Raw genomic sequence first — 21,245 nt, forward strand, 5'->3', positions numbered from 1 at the left:
GAACAACCTGCTGTAATAGAATCTGTGTGCCTGAAGATGCGCGCGCACACTGTACAATCCACATTATAACGTTTCGTCTACCTTTGATCTCAGAACGAAACAAATTTTATACTCGTTCATTGATATGTGCTCTTTTGAAATGTTATTATTTGAACAAAAGCTGTGCCCCCTGAGAGCTGGTGATCTGTGTTAGATACACCCTATGAATAACGAAGTGAAGCTCAGGCGGTACAGATGGAGGAAGCAACCCTGTGCTGTCTCATTCCTGGTGAACAGAGACGGCCATTGAAGAGGCTATGATCTGTTAGCCAGACGGCATTCAGGACAAGTCAGGATGTATATGTGCATATAAAAAGGCTTTATTTTAAAATGCTTCTTGTAGCAGAACATTTATCAACATCACGAGTAATATTTTCACTTTGAACAACCGTTGATACTACTTTCCTTTTCCTAAATAAAACAGGGGATGTTCAGTCATACACACAAACGTACACACAAACGCTGACAAAATAGACGACGCACAAATTCCTCAGCAGCACATAGCAGAATTTAAAAGTATATACAAGGCATTTACCCCCCCCCGCACCCCAAAGCTTACTTTGTGCTAAACATTAATACCATGCAAGTCACTTACAGGGAAATTTCTCTACATTGAACTCTTTCTCTCTTGTGTTTTTGTTCTAAACGGTGGTTCACACTTCTGATATTCTGGCAATGCAAGAAAATGAATGATATTTGAATGTGTTCCGCCTGGCAGGTTTGGGGTCTTTTATCCTGCTATTTGCTGACAACACAAGCTGTCATCCCCCTGAGTCTGTCTGCCGTCTGCTTGTCTCTCCCGTGAGTAGCTGTTGTGTGCTTCCCTTGCCAAGGTCACTGTGCTTTTACGTCAGTGTTTACCTTACCTACTATTGTGCCTTTACTTTGTGGAGCACAGTCTGCTGTCTTTGCCTGGCTACCAGTCGAGCTGGTAAATGGTTTCCTCAGGGATGTAAATGGTCATCGTCATAAATCAGAAGGGAAATGGGTTCTCATGAGTTGAGTATAGACTTAGACCGGCACTTCCCAGCCTGGTCCTCTGGGAGCCCCAGGAAGTCCAAGCTATTTCTCCATTCCAGCTCCCTGCCAGATTAACCACATTTTTGGTGCCCAAGGACCAGGTTGGGAAACACTAACTTGGAGTATTTTTAAGGCGTTTGAAGCTTGATGATAAACCAGCAGAGCCCAACTGGTTCAAAAACGTATGTGTCTTTGTCGTGACGTATTGAGTCCTTTGTCGTAAATGATCTAATAATTTAATGTACAGAAAGAGGCACAAAGTAGCAGGATATTGGGGTCTCGCATGTGCTATTACAAAACCTTTCACTTTAATTTTGTGCACAAAGTTTCAGGTAAAAGACTGAATAAAATGTAGAAACAGTTCAGATTTCTAGTTAAAGATTATGTCATAAACCGCTTAGATAACACAGACAGATAAGCGTACCACCCTATGACATCATATGACCATTAAGTAATTGGGACATCACACACATATAGTCCACTAAGTGTCTCACTTAATGCTCATATGGTGTCACACATCTCTATCCCTGGAATAATCATATTTCTTGAGTTCTCCACAGTCTTAAATGATTGTAAACTTTAAAGATTTAAGGTCTAAGCACCTGCTTCCTTACGTAAAGTGGACCATGGTCCTTTTCCTTCCTGTTTTGCTTATTTTCTCACGAAAGGGCCGATTTGGCCCGTTAGCTTGCCATAAAGACATTAAGCTACACTGATATGCAGCCAGGTACAGAATCCTAATCAGATCAGAAGTCACTGTCAGGAGTCTGTAACGCCCCCAGAGTCCCTGTGTGCTCTAGTCATCATTTAAATTTCTTGCTGAAGGCTTGACTATCATCTCAATATTAATAGCAAGACGGTAATGGTAATTCACATGTGACGTTCTGTAGTAAATACGATCAGGTTGTGCTTTTAGCCTGCGATGCATGTTAATCAGCTACGATGCTTATAGGGCTCTGGCTGTGTCCCTGGGTCCTCCGCACTGTGTGTGCACATCACTGAGCTCCTCCGCCAGCCCCTCTGGAGATTTATCTTACCTCCTCGGATAAATGTATCCGTAAGTGGTTGATTGGTTGCCCGGGTAACAGATAGAACACAGTGGTAATCAAATGCTTAATTTTTAAGGCCAGTAACTGTCCTTCTTTATGAGTCACCACCATACTGTCAGTCTGTTCTACCCCAACAGCATGTCTGCTCTAGAGCTGCACCTGCCCCTTACGCAGATTGCCTGTCCTCCTTGTAGTCTATCATCTATCATGTCTCTCTGCATACTTCCTTCCTTTCTCACACAGTAGTCACCGACAGGAGAGGGTTGTATACTTTCTTTCCATCCGCGGAGCGGCTGCCGTGAGCTAGAAGCTCTTGGATGGTGATCCAGTTGTCCAGGATCCTCCTGCTGCGTTTCTTCATACTCTTTCGTTGACTGAGCTCCAGAATGCTGGCCTCCTGCGGCGCCCCCTGCTGGCTGCCCCGGTCGGCGCCGGCAGCGCCCTGCTGCTCGCGTAGGCACTCCAGGCGGCTCTGCATCATGAATTCACGGCGGCGCCGGTACTCGCGGGCACGCATCAGCTGCTGCTTGCGCTCCTCCTTGCTCCAGTAGCGGCCCATCTTCATCTCGCTGACGGCGTCGTCGTCCGTCGTGGTGCCGCTGCGCTCCTCACGGATCTTCATGGCCCGCGCCTTCAGCAGCCGGTCCCTCACGGGCCGCTTGGCGACGTAGCGCGAGCCGTCGCTGCGCACCTTCACCTTCCACTCCATGCGCGGGGACACGGGGGGCGGGGCTAACGACGGCAGGACCCGCCTACTGTCCACGCCCTCTGCGCTGGTGCGCAGCAGGTTTGGGGTGAGATGGCCATCATGTTCCTCCTCGGCTGTGGCCTCCTCGCCCTCCACCGTGAGGTCCATGGGGGCCGAAGGGGACCTCAGCTGCACGCAGCTCTGATAGCGTGCCAGCGGTTTGGCCACATGCTGACGCCGGGAGAAGTAGGGGCTGTTGTCGGCGCTGCGCCCACCCCGCCTGTCCATCGTCCCGCTGCCCTTGAGGCTCCTCCTCAGTCCCACTTCAGAACCCCTCCTAGCACTGTCTTCCTGGGACAGAGATCGGAACTTGGTCACGTTCTCGTTACCTTCCTGAGTAGCCCTCCTGCTGTTCAGGCTGAACAAATAGGAATGGTTAAGGTTGCTGGCCTGGCCCGTCATCTCCGTGGGCCTGCCGCTGGCTGAAAGGTCCCGGGGCTCGTCCTCATGGGTGCAGTGGGGGGTGAGCAGTTCGCTCGCTAAGGGCGTGCTGCGGCAGCTCTCGCCACCTGTGTTGTATGCGCTGCTGCTCTCCTTGTCCGAGCGCTCCCGTTCCGGCACCTCCGTAATATCAGACAGCTCGTGGTGTGAGGGGTCCTCGGCGACCCCTGGCTCAGTGGCTCCGTGGGCCCTGCCCGCTACCGCTGCCTCCAGCAGCCAGGCCTTCATACACCTCTCGCGCAGCTGCTGCATCTTCTGCGCTCGCAGGATGTTGCGGCACTTGAACTCTAGGTGCCGCAGCTCCTCCTCCAGCAAAGCCATCTCGTGCTGCACCAGGCTCTCGTTGCGGTTGACATCCAGCCTGCCCGCTACCCCCGCACCGCCCCCACCCACCCCTGCCCCGCGACCTAGCATCAGCAGCGCATTCCCGTTCTTCTCATAGTGACACTTGATCTCCAGGAGCTCGCGGTACCTCTCGCACTCCTCCTCGGTCAGCCCCGGCATCATCAGTGCCGGATCGTGGCTGTAGCCTCCCCCACCTCCGCCCTCCAGCCCCAGAAGCGAGTCTGTGCTGAAGTGAAGCTCCCGAGAGTGAAGCAGGGGTGGGGTGTCCCCCCTGCTGCAAATAAACTTGCGCATGCTTCCCGGCGTGTTAGTGGCATTCGTGTTGGAGGTACTGGTGTGGTCGTCCCCCAGGAGGTCATGCTCTGAGGACTCCTCATTCCTGGTGCTCTCGTCCGTGCGTCCAACACCGCTGTCCAGCTCCTGGCTGTTGCTGAGGGGATTGGGGCTCAGGGCTGCCACCTCCCTGCAGGGGCTCCAGCTGCACCCCACCACCTCGCCACACCGACTCAGCTGCCCCCCGTCCCGGTGTATGCCGGTTTTTCTCAGCCTTTGCGGGCTGGCCAGGTGGGCCGTGTTGTCTAGGTCTTGGTCTTCCACGCTCATTGCAGCTTGCTTGTCCAAGTTCAGCTCATCTGGATCTAACTGGGTGTCATTCTGCAGTTTGGGTGTTTTAGTGATATTTGAGTAATTGAATTGGATTTTCCGCCAGAAGTGTTGGTGTCAGACATGTTGTAGATTGTTATGTTCCGGGGACAAAAAGGAGAGAATAAAATACATAAGATTATGTTTCCGCAGACTAATATTAGCATACGCCTTAGGTGCCTAAAGCACTGTTGATGATTTCATATGAACACTAGATGGCGACATTACCCAACATGAGGTTTTCACTATGGGTCATAGTATATTATTTACAAAGAAATATAGAGGCAATATGGAATTTACACTTAAATACATTATATCATTCAGCGGTAATGGACAGGCCTTGAATTTCCATTACCTAATAAGAATTATAAAAATTGTGTTCAAAGCAGAAGCAGTCAGTCAAGCATCATATAGTGTGCATGAGCACCTTTTCACATGTATATAGTAAAGCCCCTGGCAGGAAGAACTCAGGAGACCCAGAGACCAGCTTCTCACCCCTCTGCGTCTCACCCGAAACCCGTACCGGCACCAGAACCTGTGCGATGTGATCCGTGCAGCAGAGTGGCTGAGTACCTGCCCACATGCCAGCGAACTGCACACGCAGCTCTGCCAGGCCTCCTTATGAACCTCGTACAGTGACACCCTATCCCGCAACTGCATGACACCCTATCCCGCAACTGCATGACACCCTATCCCGCAACTGCATGACACCCTATCCCGCAACTGCATGACACCCTATCCCGCAGCTACATGCGCCTTCGCGCCTCTTCATTCATCACGGCGCATTGATTGGCCCTTAATTGGGATTGTTCTCAGGTTCCCACACTGGAGCATCGATCGTCTGTCTCATCAGGATTCCCGAAGCCCTCTCCCCCCTCTCCCCCCTCTCCCCCCTCTTCCCCCTCTCCCCCTCTCCCCCTCTCCCCCTCTCCCCCCTCTCCCCCTCTCCCCCCTCTCCCCCTCTCCCCCTCTCCCCCCTCCCCCCCCTCTCCCCCTCCCCCCCCTCCCCCTCCCCCCCCTCCCCCTCTCCCCCTCTCCCCCCTCCCCCCCCTCTCCCCCTCCCCCCCCTCCCCCTCTCCCCCTCTTCCCCCTCTCCCCCCTCTCCCCCTCTCCCCCCTCCCCCCCCTCTCCCCCTCCCCCCCCTCCCCCTCTCCCCCCTCTCCCCCTCTCCCCCCTCTCCCCCCTCTCCCCCCTCTCCCCCCTCTCCCCCCTCTCCCCCCTCCCCCCCCTCTCCCCCTCCCCCCCCTCCCCCTCTCCCCCCCTCTCCCCCTCTCCCCCTCTCCCCCCTCTCCCCCCTCTCCCCCCTCTCCCCCTCTCCCCCTCTCCCCCTCTCCCCCCTCTCCCCCCTCTCCCCCTCTCCCCCTCTCCCCCTCTCCCCCCTCTCCCCCCTCTCCCCCTCTCCCCCTCTCCCCCCTGCACTGAACTCGTCTGCTCCCACCTCTTCTCCCTTACTCTCTTCTTACTCTCTCCTTTTGTCTACACTTTGGCTTGTCTGCCTGTCATCTTATGCCTCCTCTGATATTTGTCTCCACCCCCCCCACACCTCATGTCCCAGCACTATATGTATTAGCAGAAAGCAATATCTTGAAAACCAACACAAAATGAGACCTTTACAAACAAACACATGCTGGCACTCCCATGTATGTCCATGAGCTATTTCTTTGTGTCTGTGTAAATATTATCATGTTTGTTCATCGTTTCTCTGGTTGCCTCTTTCCGTGTCTCTCTCTTGTAAAGTGTCCCTTTGTGTTACACGGCCGAATCTGCCGTCCGTTGTCGTGTGCAGTATCACTGTGCCGTGACCTTGAGCAAACAAAGCGCAGCATGCTGGCACACTCGTCCTCCTCGCTCCATCCGTCCGTCCAGCCCTCTCTCCCTAACCGCACCCCTGCTTCCCCCCCCCTCATTCCTGTTAAGTTCCTCTCCCCAGCATCTCTTGATATTTCTATGTAGAAAAGAAATGACTCAGTACGGCATAACCTATTCGTTATCATTTCCACACGGAGCCCTAGCAGTAAAACTGTCAGAAATCGCAGATTGCCTTCAGTATGATGTATTAACTTCACAGTGAATGATCGCTGGCTCCCGGCCTTGTCCTCTTATTTTTTTTTTGGTCAGCAAAATCAGTCTGCACTATTATACTGTCACTGTGAGGCTAACGCTTTATTTTGCATCGCATGCGTCCTGAAAGTATGACCGTATCCATTGTCTCATTCCACATACACACTTGCTGCTACCAATGGCAGTCTTCCTATAAAGCTGCGTCCTGATCAAGGATACGGCAGATGCCAGCAATCATCCCAGTGCGTGTGGGATTTGCACAAGTCCCTGAACACTGTCACTGCCTGCCATTCTGTCCAATTTATCTTGTGTCTGTCCTCCAAAAAACCCCAGGCAGATGCAGGCCACTGCGAATGTGAGGGACGAATGACAGACTAAAAAGATGGACCTGGGTGGAGGATGTTGGTGCTTCCTTTGAAAATACAAAGTAACCCTTCAAACAGATAAAATCACGCTGGTCAGTTTGCAGCAGACTGGATTGCGCAGTTTTGGAGGGTGGCCAGATAATCCGTGTCAGGGAGGATACTTTGAGTTAAGACAGGATTTGTTAGCTACCATTTCAATCAAAAGAACCTGAATTCTTGCTGTGTGCTGATTGGTCAGTCTCCTATAATCATGCGTTAATCACTAATGTTAATGTGAAACAGCTGGATAAGACTTTCAATCATGGAAACAAACCAATCAAAGCACAAGAAGAACTGAACTAAGCCAAACATAGGAGCCTTTCAGTTTTGAAGTAGTTTGTAAAACCTGAAGTAGCTCATAGTGTCTCTCCTGACAGGGATTATCTGGTCACTGTTTTGTTTACTTCATCCTTCCGTAGGTTTACTTGTCTGGGGGAGGTGGGTCAGTGTCAGTCCAACGGTCTGGGTTTTTTTTTTGGTTTTTAACACACTTTGGCTTAATGAGTGACAGCCTATTTTCGGATGTTACCTCCATGTCGGGCCGAGCGAGCAGCAGGGAGATGTTGGTGCTGTCCTCTCGGGTCAAGATCGCTACTGCCTCCTCCCTGTTTTGTATCTCGACTCCATTGATCTGCGGGGGGTGCAAAGTGCTCCATTAATGCAGCCTAATAAATAGGACCTCTGCAGTAAGACATGCTGATGGAACGAGGCTGTTTTCATGATCAGACGGCCATAGTAGGACGCTAACGGCCTTCTTTCACTTTTCTTTGACGGCTGTGTCGTATGAATGTGGTCATGTCACTGCACCCCTTCGGTCACATCAGCTGGGCCAGTTAAACGTGGCAGCAATGTGCAGAATTGTGGTATTGTATGTCTGAATTGCAATTACTTGTCCTTTCCTAGGTTGAAGTATTCGCTTTAAATTTGCATGAGTTCCGTATTTCGACGGAGTGCAAGCTGTGACTAATAAAGCAAAGCAGCAATTTGTCTGGCTGCCAGGTATAATTTTAGCACGACTGCTAAACTGGAGAATGGGATTTTCAGCTGTGTTTAAATCATACTGTAATGACCCCTGTTCAAATGAATACGTTCAGTTTAGTGATTTAATATATTTCTTGTACCACAGACAGTCCTGTATTGGCTGATGCAGCAAACCGTGAGCGTACGTCACATTTAGAGTGTTCTGTAAATTCAGTAAAATGAAAGTCATGAAAAGCAAGCTGCATTTTATCAAAATATAGGTTTGTAATTTAACTGAACCCATACAATTTAGTTTATTTGTAAAAAAAAAAAAAACCCTTTCATACAATGTGATTATTAAAATTGGAAATGCAAATATGCCGCTTAAAGGCCTGACACCTGCACCACCTATTCAATGCCGACATTTCAAACACGGGTTTCGTTCTCCAGTAGGGCTCTAAGACCTGCAGTTGCCTTCATTTACTCTTTTTATTCTGCAATTTTAACTCAAAACAGGCAATTTCTAGCTTATTATTGAAGCTCTGTAGGGAGTGATTTTCATTTAGAGGAGGCAGATGAACAGGTTGCAGGTACCTCATTCACGGTCCCAGGAGATCATCCTGATATATCGCAAGGTAGAACAGGCAGTCAAAGATCTGAGTCATAATAGAAAAACTTTTCACACGCAAACTTACTGGTTTTGTTAATGAATTTTAGACAGATTTACATGATCTACGGTTGACTAGACACAACTTGTCAGGTGCATCCTGTGATGCAGGCCGTATCGTAGCTATCCACCACGCAGACCAACACAAGAAGAGGCATGGTGTTTCACAATGTATTAGCTGTTTCTCTTGCAGTTCTTCAAACCCTTGGTTGGGGATTAGATGATGAGAATTATGCCACACATGATGTTTTCCTGTATGTAACAGATATCAGGCCAGCAGAGATTTACATAAAGGCCCAGGAAAAGGAACGCTTGATTTTCCAAAACTAAAAGCTTTGGAATGTACCCGTGACAATATATTTCCCAGGAAAAATGATTGCTCATACAAGTCCATACCTTGCTTGGCCAACGATGTTCTCTAGCTATGTGCTGTGATTGATGAATTTGTGTCGATTCCTGACAATGCTCAACACAATGTCAAAATGTACCACGTGACTGGAAGTAACCTGTCAGGTACAAACCCCACTGGAATGGGATGATGAAGTCACTGAAATAGATCGCCACCATAAAACACCAGCTACTGGAGGCTCCACTGCTGAATTCTGAATGTCATTTTACCTGCGAAGCATCACACTGGCCTGCAGGACAATATAATTGTGATATCTGTCCTCTGGGAAGGAGAGGTTTGTCCACCCAGTCATTGTGCTTCTGGGCAACAGCTGTGCACCAGCCCACAAAACAGAAGTAATTACAGCAAACAGGAAAAAGATCAAACATTATTGTACCGATACATGGGCTATCTGCTTACTAAGGCTAGATCAAAACAAATTCCTAACAAGAAGCTTTTAGGAACTGAGCAATAAAAACCAATTCTCCAAGCCTGTGACAGTGACACAGGCAATGGTGACCCAAGATGGATCATAGTATCACACATTTTTACAAGAGATGTCAAGTCCAAAGTGAAGTTGGACTATACGCCATGGTGCCAAACACCAAGAATATGCTTACAAGTGGCTTTCATCAGACCAATTATTTGTTGTAGACATTTTCATATAATGGATGGAAGCCTTCCTGTGCTAGAACGACACAGCTCAGACAGCAGCCAAACCACTGACAACTGTTCCCCCACTGCCAGTACCGTAAAGAGTTCACTCAGACCTTCTAGTGAAGGTGCTTACTTGACTTGAAACCATTATGGTGCTGTTGGGAGACGTATAGGAGTTTCACATTCTGTGGTATTCTCATAGCTCAGAAGGTGTGAAAATCATAAACCATCAAAACACAACTGAGAAAATGGCTCAGGAGATGGACTACGGGTGGCTTCAAGTACTGCCAAACGTGTTGTGTGGGCTTAAACCGTCCAAATGCTCAAAAATAGGATCAAATACCTGGACATGACTGGTGAAGCCCTGGGAGTCTTCACTAAAATGCTTCCTGAAGACACCCAAGACAGTACACTTTTCTGAGGTAGGAAGTTCAGGTTCAGAATGTACAAATCCAGACCAAGATTTTACTTCAACCAATCAGTTGAGTTTAAAGAGTCACTTGTTGGTTGGAACAGAATCTTGATCTGGACTTGTACTTTCTGGACTTGAACTTTCCATTGCTGCACTTTTTCAGGGCCAGATACTGAAGTATTTAAAGGTATTAGACAGGTGGACTGGGAGGAACATCCAACAGAGCAAGAAGGAAATCAAGAAATACATCAGGAATGATAAGACATTGATAGAAGAAAACACAGAAGAAGTGGCCACTGATCAAGAAACCTAAAATCAGGATGGAAGAGCTTTTACCAGGACTTGCTTACGTTAGATACCTCAGCACAACGTGGGAACCACAACAGCATCACAAGATGAGAGTCAAACCTGCCTGTCAGAAGGAGGATTAAGAAAATAGGGAGACACACTGATAAAAGGATTTAACTCACAGTTCGGTTTGCTTGAGGATTTTTCTGGGAGAGCATAATTTTACGTTTGTGAGAGAGTACAACTGAGTACATACACAGAAAAATTCTTAAACAGGTTCTAGTACTGGTAGAATAGATAATAGACTCGGGTAGCCTAAATGACAGCTTGCTCAGCGCCCAGAATTCTCTTGGATTAAGCTGTCTGGGAACTTGAATAAAATCAGGGACTTAGAAAAAACTCCAGCTGAGGGGTTGATCAGAAAATCAAGTTCTTGTAAATGCAGACTGCAGGCCCAGTGATATTGCTGAGAAGCTCCCCTTCATCTGGGGGACATAAGCTGGAATCAGGAAGCTAGGAAGCCCCCTGGGCTGCGAATCATTTTGAACAAGCTTGAGTCAGGTCTTGAAAAAAGGGCGGTTTGAATTTACCGGCTGGGAATGTAAATGTACCGACTCTGGATACACATTGCTTTCCATACACACACCAAGTACCTTTATGTTGGAACAACGTTAGCAAACTCACAGAAAGGCATCTGATTAGGAGCTGTCCTGTTTGCCATTCTGTCATCTTGAAAGATTAAAATGTAAAGACAGAGAAACTGCCTGGAATATGACTGAAGTCTGTTGGCAGAATGAAAAGAAATGGTTCCCCTGTTATAAAGAGATTATTTACACCACAGATCTGTTTAAATGTTTTAAGTGAACAATAATAGCTTGATAGTATCTGAGATAATTAAAAATGTTTTTGTATTTCAAATCACATTCTGATAAAATCAGTAACTCAATGGAACAATTTATGAAATTCTTTAGAAATCCATAAAATAAAGTCTTTTTGGTATAAATCACAATTTTTTACATACTAAGAGACCAGAAATAAACAAAGCAAAGCCATGTGTACATTTTACTCTTTTATACCGAGATATTTATTGATATGCTGTCTTCTGTGCTCAATTTTTATATTAAATAATTCTTCAGAATTAGTCCAAATCATGTCCTACCACAAAAACTTAAAAATATTATATATGGACATGCTAATTCAAATTTTTTTGGTGAAATCGTATATTTAAAATATTTATATGTATGAAAGCAACATGATTTACATAATTATTGGTCTGCTTTAATTTTTCTTAACTTCTAAACTTGTGTCAGAAAACAGCCTTGTCCCAGACAAGAATTCACAACTTTACCAACCAATTAAAAATGTGTTAAAAGCCTTTAAAATATAAAACTAACCTACTGAATTTCTGCTGAATCCCACATAGAGTATTTCTCAGAGCTGTTAATAAAAAAAAAAACCCAGATACCAGCACCACACTCCTCTGTAATCTTTGTTACCTTCTACCTTAATTGTATTTAGATACAAAGGTAGGTTGTACCTTTTTGCTCCATAGTTTTTCCCTAATTTTGTTAATGTAACTTTAAGTCCATTTAAGTATTTAAGCACAATGGTCATGCTGCTCCTCTCTGTCTGCACTGCAGAGATCTCTGCTAACATGTGCATTACTTACCTGTCTGTGCCAGGTCTGCTTCACGTCTTTTACTTCAACAATGTCATTGACGGAGAGCTTTGTAATTATTACTAAATCTCTGGCCTGCAGCATGTGACAGAAGGGGCCTTGCCTGGCAGGTGTGACTCAGTTTTATAATCCATACCTGCAGTATTCGATCTCCTTCTCGGATACGACCGTCCTTTGCAGCTATGCTATTGGGATTGACCTGTACAAACAAGGAAGAAGGAAACCATTACAAGTGCTGGTTTAGACAGGCCAGGAAGAGCTCCCCTGGACTCTCACCTCTCCAACATATATCCCCAGATCCTCCTCGTCGTCAGTGCGGTAGCACACAGTCAATCCCAACTTGTCCTGTTGACAGGACTTGTACAGCTCTACCTCCTGGTAATGAGAGAGGTGTTAGAGTAACCATGACAGGGAGTCATTCAGTGTGAATACGAATGAGAGAACAGAGCTAACCTCATATTCAAACTCATCCTGTCTGTCAACCTCGTGATGAGAGCTGTCAAAGTAGTCATTGGGGTCATAGTAGTCCTGCTGTAGGGGGGGACTGAAAGGATAAAGAGATACTGAAAATAGGACAACCTTTTTAGCAATGTGAAACAAAGGGCAACTCATCTGTGTCTGGATGAATGCAAAAAGTTGCCCACTGCTGATCACAGTTTTTCAAATAGAAGTTTCAAATTCTACATTTTTCCAATAGTAAAATAGTGCCCAGCAAGACTGCGCAAGAAGTTGCCCAGTGTATTTTCACCCTTACAGAGTGTGACACCAGCACACTCATGTTGGCATTTGTACGTACAGCTCGTTCAGCAGGTATGGCTCCAGGACAGGATGGAGTGGAGGAGAAGGAGGAGGCAGTGGGGGCCCAGCGCGGGAGTGACCTGCCCTCCCCACACTCGGCATGTGCTGGAAGCTGATGTCGGTCTGGGTGCTGCTGTCCGCACAGTCGCTCACCATCGCCGCCCCGGTGATGGCCATCGGCCCCCCGCTGCCACCTTTTCTCCTAGGCCCCCTGCGTACCACCTGGATGAGGAGAGGGTCCCGAATGGCACGTAGGCTCCCAGCGGGCCGCTCCTGAGACAGCCGGGACAGCTCCTTCCCGTTAACCTGCAGACGGTTGGAGAACAGGGCAAGAGAAAAGAGGGGAGGAGGTAAGGAGGCGACTGGGATCATGGAACAATCAGCAGGAGAAACAAGGTGCAGGTAGTGCATGAGGAGGAGACTGCTCCAGGAGGGAAGACCCTACCTTGGAGGAAAACGTGAAAATATGAGCAGGAAAAAGAAGATGGAAGCAGGCAAGAGAGGAGCATCCAAAACGATGTAAAATGACTGATATTAGGCAGCAAATTCAAATGAAAGGAGATGGAGGATGAGTAAGGGGCTGTAGAAGCATCAGCGCAGCACTAATACACAGAAGAGGTTCTATCATTTGTTAGTATTATTCACTGTACCAAAATAAAGAGGGAATAATGGACATAGAGGTTAGTAGCTAAAGAGCCCCCAAAAGCACGGCAGGGCCAGCAAGAAAACGAACCGCAAACAGGCAGACTGTCATAAGAGGTCATTATCGCATACAAGCACTACTCGATCCTAAGAGCAGAAAATTACACACGCGCCATGGAAACGGAAGGGAGGGAAGTGGCCACAAACACAGAGATGAGCCCAGAGAGTATCAACAGCACTCCGGGCCTGTTAATCAGGACAATGTCAGCGCTCTCCCATCGTCCATTAAGAGTTCGTTAAGCCCCGAATGGCAACACTAAAGCTTCCGTTCAGCAGTACGCGGCATAAGGAGAGACGGAGCAGAAAGCTCTGACAGAGATATATACACTGATCGGCCATATTATTATAATATTGTAACATAAGGATCCCAGCACCCCATGCGTATCAATGAGCCGTAGCCCATGACCCTATCACTGGTTCACCTGTTGGCATTTCTTGGACCACTTTGGGTAGGTACTGACCACTACATAATGCTCACCCATTTTTCCTGCTATCAATCCATCAGGTTTAAGAACTGACTGTTCACTTGCTTAATATCTAATGTTACCCTAGATGTGTTTAAGATGTAATCAGGGTTATTCACTTCACCTGCCAGTGATTTTCATGCCATGGCTGATCGGTGTACTGTATCTGAATCGGTTACTGCCAATGATTTTGTCATTTTAGCTAATCTGCTTCTTGGCTCCCCTGGCAGTTTTCTTTAAAATCTGTTGTCCATCTATAATTAGTCACTGTTTACTGTGAGTCCACATTTTTCTAGACTACAAACACATAAATTTTCATGTCTGAGATGAAAAGAGAAAACCAGAGTGATAAGCAGAGTTTAGCTTTCTAAGTGGAAATACTAGAGAGGAAGAAATTATTTTCTTATTATCGAGAAGCCCCCTTGGAACAGTAGTTAGCTGTCTGAAATATCACTGGCATTCAGTAAGTAAAATTTATCTTGAAAGTGAGCATAGAAGACGACTGGCTCAAAATACTGCTCACGAGTTTGCACGAGATGGGTGGTTTGGTCATAATGCATCTGATGCTCTCTGAATGGGTGTCTATAGCATTAGTGTCACAATGTCTGGAGATATTTTTTGCTCCCCGTTCCCCTCGCCCGTCCTGTAAGGTCCCCGTTCCCCTCGCCCGTCCTGTAAGGTCCCCGTTCCCCTCGCCCGTCCTGTAAGGTCCCCGTTCCCCTCGCCCGTCCTGTAAGGTCCCCGTTCCCCTCGCCCGTCCTGTAAGGTCCCCGTTCCCCTCGCCCGTCTTGTAAGGTCCCCGTTCCCCTCGCCCGTCCTGTAAGGTCCCCGTTCCCCTCGCCCGTCCTGTAAGGTCCCCGTTCCCCTCGCCCGTCCTGTAAGGTCCCCGTTCCCCTCGCCCGTCCTGTAAGGTCCCCTTCTCTTTACTTGTCCTTTAAGGCACTGTTCCCCTTTCCTGTCCTATAAGGTTGCCCCTTTAAGGTCCCCATACCCCTGACTCATCCCTTAAGTTCCCCATTCTCCTCACCCGTCCATTAAGGTCCCCTTCCCTTTTCCCATCCTTTAAGGCTCCTATTCCCCTCATCTGTCCTTTAAATGATCCATTCCCCTTGCCTCGTTAGGGTCCTATTCCCCTCACCCGTCCTGTATGGTCCCTGGTCCCCTTGTCCGTCCTTTAAGGGATCCATTCCCCTTGCCCCTTTAAGGTCCCCATTCCCCTCACCTATCCTATAAGGTCCCCATTCCCCTCACCCGTCCTTTAAGGTCCCCTTCCCTTTTCCCATCCTTTAAGGCTCCTATTCCCCTTGTCCGTCCTTTAAGGGATCCATTCCCCTTGCCCCGTTAGGGTCCTATTCCCCTCACCCATCCTATAAGGTCCCCATTCCCCTCACCCGTCCTTTAAGGTCCCCTTCCCTTTGCCCATACTTTAAGGCTCCTATTCCCCTCAACCATCCTTTAAGGTCCCCATTCCCTTCGTCCCTTTAGGGTCCCCATATCCCTCGCCCATCCTTTAAGCTCCCCGTTCCTTGCCTGTCCTGTAAGGTCCCCGTTCCCCTCATCTGTCCTGTAAGGTCTCTGTTCCCCTCCTGTATCCTTTAAGCTCCCCATTCCCCTCATCTGTCCTGTAAGGTAATCATTCCCCTCGTCCATCCTGTAAGGTCCCCATTCCCTTCCTGCATCCTTTAAGCTCCCCGTTCCCCTTGCCTGTCCTGCAAGGTTCCTGTTCCCTTTGCCCGTCCCTTAAGACCTCGTTTCACTTGCCTGTCCATTAAGGTTCCCATTCCACTCATCTGTACTTTAAGGGCTCTGTTCCCCTTGCTCATCTTTTAAAGTCCCTGTTCCCCACACCCGTCCTTTAATCTTTAATATTTCTAAATCCCATCTGTCTCCCTCCCCTTTTCTGTCTGTATGGAACAAGAAGCAAAAAGCAAGCTTTTTAATTAAGGATTTAGTGAATGCTAGTCTGCCTGGGCAATCTCATTAAAACAGCCTGGAGACTGACATGGTCCGACACACATGCACACACATAGCACTCAGAGAAACAGACAGTCTGGCTTATTCAGATGCTCAGTGAAACATTATAATTATAAAATAATTCATAATTATGAGATAGTTCATAATTATAAGTAGAAATCATCCAAGGTATATGCCACCCAGAGCTGCATCCACACTCTGCTTTTCAGATACAACAAGCGGTCGGCACACATAACATGTTCCTAGACAGGCAAATATTATGTTTTAGCAATTGCACTAGAGAAATGAGTGCAAATCAACATACTGTATATTTTGCAATTGAATTTTTTTTTTGTTTTGTTTTCACCCTGTGCACCAGCAAACTATGGTTGTCAGAGGAAGAGATGGTTATACAAATAAACAGATAATGGTACAGCGTCTGGAAAAATAACAGGATACTTTCTCGCTGACCATGCATGAGTGTGTGCATGGGCGTGTGTATGGGTGTGTGTATGGGTGTGTGCATGAGAGTATACATGAATGTATACATGGATGCGTGCATGGGGGTGTGCATGAATGTATACATGGGTGTGTGTGTGCAGAGCTCATAAGCTACTGCTATATTACACAGTGCATGTGTAATATTGATACTCCAGTCATTTGTTAGCTGCGTGACAGCAAAGAGGAGTTATATCATCTCAGAGCGCGGACCGTGGCACGTCCCCCTCCGCCTGCCACTGGCCTTTTGAAATGACTGAATTTTAAATTAACACTCTTCTGTGCAGTCGACCAAAAAAAATGGATTTCAGCTCCTTCTGTCCACCGTCTTTGTTTCCATCTTCCTCGCTTTCAAAGCTGACATTTCGACTGAAATACAGATAGATTGGTTTGAATTTCATCTCAGTGCAAAACCTTTTTCAAAGTCACCACCAAAGCAGGGAGAGAGAAACGCACAAACACCTCAGCAGAGTAACATTCAGAGCAAGAAACTGTTAAATTAGGGAACAATTTCTGAAATTATTGTAAAATCATACAGGTTTGGCTGCATGATTTCATCCCACTTTGTACTAATGACAATCAAGTGCTTGAAAAGTTCCGGGACTCTTTCTGAGCCAAGCTTTACTTCCATACGACTTCAATAGACAAAGCCCACTATCGGCTTCTTTACTTCATCGTAACTGAACCAAATGTAAACCTGCTTTTAGGTATAAAACTGGATTATGCCAAATCCAGTATACTCAAAGCCCCCCGCACCCCCGCCCCCGCTGTCACTTGGCTCTTACCCCCCTGCCAATAGATGCTCTTTCATTGTTTTTAAAGCAAAGATGAGTCATTTCTGAGTGAATGATGGGGAGGACAGGATGGGGTGCAGCCTCTCCTCTCCTAACGCAGCATGTTCCCCTTGGCCCCCACCTCGGGCAGAGCGTGCTCTCCCAGCAGTTCCCCCTTGTTACCGTGCCGTACAGCGATATTTCTGCACTTCAGCTGTTTCTCTTGATCTCCTCGCCATAACAGTCTGTTTTTTTGGAATCCCAGCTTCTGTCCATCTGCCATGTATCTCGAGTATAATTACTGATTTGCTTTAAGCAGAGAGCGCTTTGCGTCAGTAAGTCGCCGCTGCCGTTGCTGTGCCCTGTGTCCGCTGAACTCCAATGTAGGCCAAGGCAGGAAATATTAGGATTTCTGTTCCTCCACCTTAGTGTTTCCCATTCTGGTCCTTGGGACCCACAGACGACTTCCAGTAGGCGATGATGACTTTGCACTCAGGAGTAGCAGTAATGAGATATTACAGTGTTCATTATTACAGCTACGGCTAATCATTATCATAATATGCTTAGTGATATGCTGCACCCAGCTTTACAGGGCATCATAGCGAAGGCTTCAGAGGGGCATTGACACCCTGGCAGATTCAGGGGGCCCAACACTTGACAGGGCCACTAGGAATATATAAAATTAAATGTGAAATTTAGTCTAGTTTGTTGACATTTTCTCTGAAGGCCCAGGGTTCTAGGTACACTGTTGTATCTTAGAACAGACTCAGTGGTAAAATATTGAATATTACTGCCACCATGGCTGAACAACAGTACAGGATGTTCTCTATTTAATGTGCTTAACAGGCAGCAAAGTTCTGCAGCCTTATGGAAAGGTATGGCCTTGTAAGAGGTGACAGGCATATTTTAATATTTCTGTCATACTTTAATATTCAGAACTGCATAGCAAGAGAGCAGTGGGAGAGGCAGGGGAGATGAAGAGGGCCGGATGAAAGACAGGTAAGTTGTTCAAAGGGGGGGGGGGGGGGGGCAGAGATGGCAGGGGGTGGGGGGTAACGACGGAATGAGATGGGGAGTGCAGGATAAAAGGCGGCACAGGAGTGTAGCTTCGCATTTCCATGTTGTGTTATCATTCTAGGCTGCAGTGTATAAATGACTGTGACGTCCCACCGGTGGCTGGAAAAGTGTGAGGGAATCAGACCTTAACTGCAGAAACGAGAGCAGACGTGGAGGATGGGGGATTCTCGTTTTCTATCCATCATCAGCTGGTTAAGCCACACCTTACCTTCCGGTTCTATTGCTTTGCATTAATCATTAAAGTTCGCATCGTTTCATAAAGTTTCATAAAGTGGAGATTAATACCTTCAAAAGTGTCACAATAATATCTCTGCGAGTAGCTGTAGGTCTGAAATGCTGCAGTGTTTCGCTGGTTGTGCCCAATGCAGCAGCACAAGCGATCAGCATCTGCTCCTGCTCTTTCCCTCTGCTCTCCTTTGCTCGTCACTATTTCCTGCTTGAATCTTCCCAGATCCACTACCAGCCAACCCTCTCGTCTATCCCTGCATATCCGCATTCACCCACTGGTGCAGCTTGCCAGGTCTCAGACATCTTTCGGCGTAAGGCGTAAGCTGTCTCTGGTCCTGCAGCTCTGACCTTCCCATATTTCCATGCGCACATCTGTATGCCTGAATCGTTCGAGGAACCTTCTCGCAAATGCAGAGTCTAAATGCAGATACTTGACAGAGCATTAGGCGGGAATTTCAGTTATGCGACAGCTGCAGTTAAGCACTGCACATGAAGAACGGAAAGTGGCACTCTCTTTAAGCAATATTACCCGGAAATTAGAGAGCGCGCCATGTGATTATGTGATTTTTATCACTTCTGTGGAAACCATCCATCCATTTTCCAAACCACTTATCCTACTACTGGGTCGCGGGGGGTCCGGAGCCTATCCCGGAAGCAATGGGCACGAGGCAGGGAACAAACCAGGATGGGGGGCCAGCCCATCACAGGGCACACTCACACATCATTCATGCACACATGCACACCTATGGGCAATTTAGCAACTCCAATTAGCCTCAGCACCGGAGTACCCGGAGGAAACCCCACGACGACATGGGGAGAACATGCAAACTCCACACACATGTGACCAAGGCGGAGACTCGAACCCTCAGGTCTCAGAGGTGTGAGGCAACAGTGCTAACCACTGCACCACCATGCCGCCCCCTCTGTGGAAACCAAAATAGAATAATACCTAAGATAAGTTAATTTCTTCAAAATGTTATTGCACAATTATGGTCTATCTGTTCTTAGACCATGACCCACACCTGTGCATTCTCACAGTCCAGTGACCCCCTCCCACATTCCCCCCCTGCTGTCCCACAGCCTCACCTCTCTGATAACTGACGATAGATGACAGGAACTCAATCCTAACCTCATAAAAATGTAACGCTGCTTGCACACGAGGTGGTTTGACCCAGACCAGAGCCTAATCTCTGCTGGAGACACTGGGAGGGTGACCGGTGACATTCCTGGAAAATGAGTGACACATAAGCCATAATACATAACTAAGAGGTTCTAGAGATTAATACCCCGGGGAGGATATGGGGATAGATGTTGTACCTCTAGAAGCCACCTGAATGTGATTGTGTGATACATATCAGACACTCGGAAACAGCTGCCTGTGAGTGTAAGAAGCCTAGGCACCGATGACAGACAGAAGGTACTTACGTCTTCAACATCTTGTGAACGAATTCTCGCATAAACAATTCTCACAAGATCATACAAGCATTGTTTCTATTTTTATCCCCGTGTTGCTGTGGGTGCGCGCACCTTTTAGCGCGTTCATGGAGGGTACATATCAGGGATCGTCACACGATCGCCCTTTGACTGCGGGTGTGTGTGTGTCTGTGTGTAAACACTGTATCGGTGTGTGTCAGGATGGCGAAACACATTAGTCTTGCTTAATGACTTCAGTTGCTGTGGTAACAGCATCCCATTGAGACAAATTTGACAGCCTGTGGTGGGAGCGAGAGAGGGAGAGGCCGCTGGAGAATAATGTCGGGGGGCTTAAGCACGGAAAAAAACACAACGGAGGAAGTGTAAGAACCTCTATGCCGTGCGGCCAGGCTGGTGTTCTGGTGCTGCTAAACCACTCCACAGCAGGCAGGTAGTCTGTGGTCATCGTAGTGGGTCAGGTCTGATCTTCCATCTTAAAAGTAATTTGCAGGGATACCCAGGATGCACATGCTGAAGAACCTGTACAGCATCCTTACTTTCATGATCTCCTGACAAATTAATTTTTTTTGCTAATTCAGTTACTTTTAAGCTAAATTAAACTGTGGAGCACATTTAGAAAAGCGGAAGAGAAAATGGGTTAGTATAAAATGTGCGTTCAGCAAAACGATCCTATTCATTTCCTTCTAGATTTGAAGAACACATCATCAATTTCTTTCAAACTACTGCATTTGCAGTTGTTTTTTTTTTGGGGGGGGGGGGGGTGGGGATTATAACAGATGTTATTTGGCACCCATGTGTCACTGGATGATGCAGTGATGGGGAACATCTGTATTTTATTCTGTATCCAGTCACAAACAAGACATTTCAGTGTATAACTGTAGCTTAACACCAAAAGGGATGAAATTCCAATAAAGAGCAGGTTGATATTTATACGATTCCTCAGACTCACAATTGAAATTCACCTTGAGGACTCTGCTGTAGTCAACTCATCTATAACAACACAGCCAGATGAAGGCAGAGGAGAGAATTCGGCAGACAGAGAGATAAATAGAAAAATTATGAACAGCAATGTGAGACGCAGGTGAACTGCTGTGGCTGCTTTCATTAGTGACTCCTTCCATAGCCGGACTATTTAAAACATCAGTTATACCTTCATATAGTATGTATCATATATTAATAATTCTGTGAATGTTACTGCTCTTGGTAAAGGATCACGTGATTTTTCGGGTGTTCTGTGTGATCTACAATCTAAAATTGAGCACAATATAGTAGAACCATGATTCTATAAATCAGTGGTTTTCAATCCTGTTCCTGGCCCCCATCCCTGCCAGAATGTTTTCATTCCAACGCTACCTTAATCAGGTTTACATGCTCTTTAATAGGCTGATAATGGATGTGGCAGATCGAAGGCAGTGTGGGTTGGAATAAAAACATTCGAGGGGGTGGGTGCGGGGGGAGGTGTGGCAGGAACAGGATTGAAAACTACTGCTATAAACACACATATATATTTAATCAGTCT

General features: G+C 47.1%; 1 protein-coding gene across 1 annotated transcript in view; it reads right to left on the reverse strand.

Moving 5' to 3' along the window:
* Positions 1 to 340: 340 nt before the first annotated feature.
* LOC125745479 (PDZ domain-containing protein 4) overlaps positions 341 to 21,245 on the reverse strand; it is a 28,185-nt gene continuing 7,280 nt past the window's right edge. The window contains exons 2-7 of the mRNA XM_049018386.1: positions 12,596 to 12,903; positions 12,253 to 12,343; positions 12,076 to 12,174; positions 11,936 to 11,998; positions 7,279 to 7,380; positions 341 to 4,296 (exon numbers count right to left, since the gene is read on the reverse strand). Of these exons, the coding sequence (XP_048874343.1) occupies positions 2,344 to 4,296; positions 7,279 to 7,380; positions 11,936 to 11,998; positions 12,076 to 12,174; positions 12,253 to 12,343; positions 12,596 to 12,903 (2,616 nt within the window). The 3' untranslated portion in view covers positions 341 to 2,343. The remainder of the gene's footprint in view (positions 4,297 to 7,278; positions 7,381 to 11,935; positions 11,999 to 12,075; positions 12,175 to 12,252; positions 12,344 to 12,595; positions 12,904 to 21,245) is intronic.

The sequence above is a fragment of the Brienomyrus brachyistius genome, chromosome 6 (genome assembly GCF_023856365.1).
Source record: "Brienomyrus brachyistius isolate T26 chromosome 6, BBRACH_0.4, whole genome shotgun sequence".
Classification (NCBI taxonomy): Eukaryota; Metazoa; Chordata; class Actinopteri; order Osteoglossiformes; family Mormyridae; genus Brienomyrus; species Brienomyrus brachyistius.